This window comes from Neomonachus schauinslandi, chromosome 9 (assembly GCF_002201575.2).
Source record: "Neomonachus schauinslandi chromosome 9, ASM220157v2, whole genome shotgun sequence".
Taxonomy (NCBI): Eukaryota; Metazoa; Chordata; class Mammalia; order Carnivora; family Phocidae; genus Neomonachus; species Neomonachus schauinslandi.
In genome coordinates, this window is record NC_058411.1 from 143,627,585 (window position 1) to 143,633,584 (window position 6,000).

General features: G+C 44.1%; 1 protein-coding gene across 1 annotated transcript in view; it reads left to right on the forward strand.

Moving 5' to 3' along the window:
• The window catches only part of IREB2 (iron responsive element binding protein 2), a 43,252-nt gene that overhangs the window by 22,810 nt on the left and 14,442 nt on the right, over nt 1-6,000 (forward strand). The window contains exons 8-10 of the mRNA XM_021680706.2: nt 1,822-1,993; nt 3,750-3,850; nt 5,796-5,912. Of these exons, the coding sequence (XP_021536381.1) occupies nt 1,822-1,993; nt 3,750-3,850; nt 5,796-5,912 (390 nt within the window). The remainder of the gene's footprint in view (nt 1-1,821; nt 1,994-3,749; nt 3,851-5,795; nt 5,913-6,000) is intronic.

Here is a 6,000-nt window from a genome sequence, read left to right on the forward strand (position 1 = left end):
CTAGCCATTAACACTTGCTGACCGCGTGGGTTAGAGAGTCCTGTTTAGGAAAAGTAATTGCATCTCTTTAATACCTAACTGAATCATTTGCCCTTTAGAAACTATTTCTCTCCTGGGGAATGTGGACTGTAGAAGTATGCCAGTGTCAAGATCGTCTGTTGGCTGTTTTAATTCTTCCAGAGGATTATGGAAAAACTTAACCTGTCTTTTTAAAATATTGGCTGCATGCTTTTTAATACATGTACTCTGGAGTTTCCTAGTGAACAGTAATTTGTAACTCTCCATCCTAAATTTCTGGTTTTCAATAACTTTATTTTAATGATTAAGTCCATTTTGTTAAATACATGAGTGTGGGAACTCTCCCACATACAATGCCAGTTTGGATCCTAGAGTCTCCACTTTTCTGGTTAGATTATTGGTCTGAAGGCTTTCGAGATTCTCCGCAGGGAAAGAAAAGATCCAGCCGCCCTGTCGGCATTTAGCATGGAGCCTTCTTCCCTAATTGCAAACATGTTGACAGTCATTGATTCGGTGTATGGGACTGAAAGATAAGAAGTTAAATTGAGAAGTGCAGGATTATTCCTAAAGGAAAGGAGTATCTTAATATGCTTTTAGAGAAATCCATATTTTCCCTTGGGTAACCTGAGAAGTAAGGCCACTTTTTAGACCCTTCTGGCTATATCTTTTTGTAACAAGATTACATGTCTATTTTTAAATTTTGGTGTATTGATACAGAACTTAAATCTATCAGTATGTTCACATTATTAAATATTTTCTCTCCGGAGGTTCTGTTCTATTCATTATCTTTATGGGATTAATCCGTATTATTTTTCACGATGTGTATCGTGGCACCTCAGTCTTTTTTTTTTTTTAAGATTTTATTTATTTATTTGAGAGAGAGAATGAGATAGAGAGAGTATGAGAGGGGGGAGGGGCAGAGGGAGAAGCAGACTCCCTGCCGAGCAGGGAGCCCAGTGCGGGACTCGATCCCGGGACTCCAGGATCATGACCTGAGCCGAAGGCAGTCGCTTAACCGACTGAGCCACCCAGGCGCCCTTTGGCACCTCAGTCTTTAGCTCAGTGCACCTTACGTGTGCTGCTCTGATCCTCAGAAGCACAACCATAAGTGTAAAGAAACAGCTCAGCCTTTCATCCAGGAGTGGATTAAACGACCCCTCGCACCGCTGCAGTGTTCGAGCCGAATGTTACTCCTGGGTTGAAGGTGGTTCATTCGCGGTACCTCCCTAGGCGTCTCCTGCCCCAGTCTGAGGCCGTGTTGTAGTTAGGCAAGCCATTATGGTGGTCACTTGGTGATAACTCAGAAACGTGACGCGTGAAATCCTGTCAAAATGAAACTTACCAATAATGAATGATGCTGTAAATATGTGGACGAGGGTTGGAATTCGAAGAATTTTTGTAGCCAATACGTATTTTTTTATCTAAATACAGTTTGATCAGCATGTTTGTATTTCATTACATTTAAGATGGCATCAGTGGTTAGCACTGTTCTGTGTCCTCTAAGAAAGAAGAGAGGCTGCCAGCTACCACGTGCACTGTCCCGTCTGACACTCTTGTGTGGATCTAGCTGTTTTCAGCCCTTAAGCCCTTTCTGTCCTGCCTGGCGGTGACATTGGGCTGGTCTTCTGTGTTTGTCCTAAAATACCTGCAAACCCAGAGTGAGTTGATGTTTGATAAGAACAGCAGAGAACCTCTTTGATCCACTGTCACTGGTAGGAGTTAAAAATTAGATTTTGTGCTTTTTGGAGAATCCATGCCAATCTTACTAATTTTGTGTGCGTTTCTGTGTATCCCTTTATATAGCACCTCCGGCAAGTAGGAGTGGCTGGAAAGTTTGTTGAGTTTTTTGGAAGTGGAGTTTCACAGTTATCTATAGTGGATCGGACCACAATAGCAAACATGTGTCCAGAATATGGTGCTGTCCTCAGCTTTTTCCCTGTTGACAATGTGACGTTAAAACATTTAGAACATACAGGTAAGAAGATGAAAGATCATTAGGATAAATGTGTTACACATCCAGTGTGTCTGTCTGAAATATTTCCTAATAAAGAACTACTGTGTGCGTGGTATTTAATGTTCAGGAAGTTATCTTATTTTGAAATAGTGGCTTTAAAATAAACTGCCTCAGATGTCTTTTAAAGAGTGTTGTGCCCTCCAAACCTAGTCCCTCCCGTGTGACCCATTTACAGTGACTTCGAGGGAGGAGTCTGCTTCCGGTCTCGGTCCACTGCTTCCAGGAGGCATGGCCTTCGTAGCGGCCAGAGCTGCGATTTGATGGGGGCAGGCGTGTGTGGACTCGCGACTCACAGTGTCCCCATAACAGGAGGAGAGGGGCCACCAGACACAGGGGTCTGGGGACCCGTGCTCTGTCTATAGAGTAACACCGTTTTGTGAGAAGCAGCATAGGGTTATAGGTTCTAGATCTTTTTTGTAGCCTGATAAACAGGAGGTTGGACCCTCTTGTATTGAGGACTTAGTGTAGAAAGATCTCTAAAACCAGAAGGTGCTCCTGTACTCTCCTCACACCCCCTACGTCCCTTTTGTGAGAGACCTTGCCGAACTACTGGTCTCTGATCATAAGTACATTTGGGGGATAGAGTCTAGTATTCTTCACTTGGGGGGCAGATTTAGAAGTTAATAGGTCAGATGGCAAAATGGATAGTTGGTCATTTGGGACATTGGGACGGTTCTCATGGAGTGCAGAGCTTTCTCTAAAGGGGATTTGGTGGGTAGAACATTTAGAGAGAAATGGTGGAGGTGCCTCCTCCCTTGCATGTTAATATGACTTATGTATTAATGATCCGTTGCTATAACAAATTTTCCTAAAACTTAACGGCTTAGAACAGCAATAATCACCTAGGGCTGCACAGTGTCCATGGGCAGTGACGTAGGTGGTGCGGCTGGCACAGCCCGTCTTTGCTCCATGATGTCCGCAGCCTCAACCGCGAGACTCAGAAGCTCGGGCCTGGGGTCCTGAAGGTCGTCACCTGTCGACGGGTGTTTCGTAGTGGCCAGAGCTGAGATTTGAGAAAGGCTACATCTCCCACGTGGCCCTTCTCATGCGGTGGCCTTTCCAGGGCAGGGTGACCTGCGAGAGCGAGCGCCAGCCAGCCAAGGGTCCCGTAGCTCAGGTCCACAGGGTCGATTCTGCCCCTTGACGGAGGGATGTCATTGTCACATTGTAGGAAGAACATACAACTCGGGGTGTGTACTGTTAGGTCAGTCGCTGGAAAATACGATCCGCCCCGCTGTGTACTTCCCACGAGGCTTGCAGAGAACTGCCTGTGGTTAACATCTAGATTCTTTTACCTTCTGGAAGATCTTGTTAGACCTCTGTCTTTCTGCTCATGAAACGTCCTTAAGCTTCATTTATGTTTTCATTTTGATTTTTATATTCATACTGAAAGTAATGAGTGTCCCTTGTGTTGGGTGTTATATTCAATGTTGCTGATTTATTTTCTGCCAACTGTAGGTTTTGTGAGTTTTATAGAACTGGCTCAGTGTTTCTCATCTTGTCTCTGAGTAACTTTTAAAGGGGGGCTCCAAGTTTTCATGAAGGGTAGAATTTTTACTACTCTTGAGAGTAGTATCAGTTAGCAATTTGTAAAGAACTGTATTTTGAGTACTTAGTAATGTGCAGTGTCTGTTTCTTGCTCATTGGAATTCAGCACCTCACCCCGAAAGAGTTCAAAATTTCTTACTGTACTTTTGTCCTTGTTAACTCTTTCTAGGTTTTGACAAAGCCAAACTCGAGTCAATGGAAACATACCTTAAAGCTGTGAAATTGTTTCGACATGACCAGGATAATTCAGGAGAACCCGCGTACTCCCAGGTGTGTGTGGAGGAGCCCCTCGTCGCCCGGCCGCCTGCGTCTGGACGCCAGCTCCAGGCGTGCAGCTGTGCGGCTTCTCTGCTTCTGTGTGCTCAGCTCGGAAATAGGAAGCTGTTCTGAAGGGATCAAGTACATTAGATTAAAGGCATTAGAGTGGTTTCAGGCACCCAGGAAGTGCTCAGCAAACGTCGACTGTCGTTACCATTTAACCTGTTAACGTTACTTGTGACTCTGCTTAGATTTCATTCATTAAGTTTACGTAGATTTCTGTTAGCGAATTTTACATTTTATTAAGTCTAAATTTTTAATATTTAAAACGCAAAATTGACTCTTTATCTCTCACTCTGATTTTTTTCTACTTTATGATAAGAGCACCGTGATGTGCTCTGAACCTGTCTGTTCCGGGGATGCTTGCATCTGGTTAGCGTCTGCATTCCGTAGAAATTGCTCTGAAAGGAGTTTACAGTGATGTGGTCTTAAATGTTAAAGATATTCTGTAATCTAGGCCTGCATTTCTTACCTGTTGGAAATTTGTATTGGAGTAAGTAAAGTTCACATTCAGGGCAGTTTGAATTTTCATGACCTTCCTTTCCTAGGAGTGTGTCAGCCTCTCAAATTACTTGGTGTTGTCGAAGTTAACTCTGGTTAACTGTTAAGCTGTTTTCTTAGCTGACTAACAGGAGCTGAAAACTCCTGTTTTCAGGAGTCATTCTCTGATTCAGCTTTATTTTTCCTCATACCATGTATCCCTGCTTGAAGTCTCTTCATTTTTATACTTGTTTGCCTCTCGCCCCATGCAGAAGGCAAATAAGTTCCCAGGAGAGGAGCTTTGTCGGGGGTGTGTGGTCTGCAGCTCCAGCCCCTAAGCAGTGCCCGGCGCACGGCAGACGTGATGGGTGGGCCAGCGAGGCCACACAGGTGTAGTGCAGGCCAGTGCCCAGAGGACCTGAATCCGTGTGAACTTCGGGGAGATCTTTAACTTGACTCATCATTTTCTGGTCCCTTTGAGCTCTGTTTATTTGGTGCTTTTAAAGACAAAGGGAAAGAAGAAGAAAAGTGAAAACTCTCGCATTGTATAGTAAAAAGGAATAAATTTGCTTATTAAAGACCAGACCAGATTAAAGAAATAAAACTAAAGCCCATCAGGACTTTGATTTCAAGACAAACTCATTAAGATGTGAAGACAGGGATCATCTGGATCCGTAAAGTGAAACTACAGTACAGTGGGTGTTGTAGTTAGGATCAGTCAGAGTCGACAGGACTGTGAAATATTGGTGAAGCCCATAGTGAAGAGAAACTTCATTTGGACTGATTATGCCCAAATAAAACGGACAGAGGAAAACGGTAGAAATGCCAGAAGAAGTGCACAGAAACCTAGTTTGGGAGGTTGGGTTTTAAGAAAATACAGGGTTTTTTTTGACAAAGGAATAAAAGTGTGGCCTTGCTGGAGCCTGGCCAGCTAGACACGTTGGAACTAGGAAGAGAAGAGTCCTTCTGCTGTGTTCCTCCAGCACCCTGTGCTGACCAGACTCAGCGCCCTGCACACCAAGGAAGGAGCAGTGTTTCCTGAACCCACCTCAGTTGTCACAGAGCAGGGAAGGGTGAATTTGGAGCTCGGGCGGAAGACCGATAGCCGTCACAGGCATCTGCTTTATCATCAGGCATCTGTGATGATAGGGGAAAGAAATCGGAGGAACAAGATACTCTAGACTACACGGCTGGTGTTGGGGCGGTTTGCATACTGATGGGTGCTCGCTTTTAGCCAATGTTTGTATGTTCTATTTCACAAATTAATTGGGATTGTTTTAAAATCTTTATTTCTGGGGAGTAGATCACCATTACAACAAATGTGGATGTATTTATTCTGCTTCAGGGAGTAGTGCTAAATTGCAGTCTACCTAACAAATTCTCATTCCTTGTCTTCCTCTCCCCTCTTGTCTCTTAGGTGATCCGGATTCAACTGAATTCAATAGTTGCATCTGTCAGCGGTCCAAAGAGACCTCAGGATAGAGTTGCTGTGACGGACATGAAACGTGATTTCCAAGCTTGCTTGAATGAAAAGGCAGGTTCCTGCACCACCACCTTTGTCAGTACTTGTGCTGAGTGATAGAGGACCAAGTACTTCTTATGCTGAGTGATAGGACCAAGTA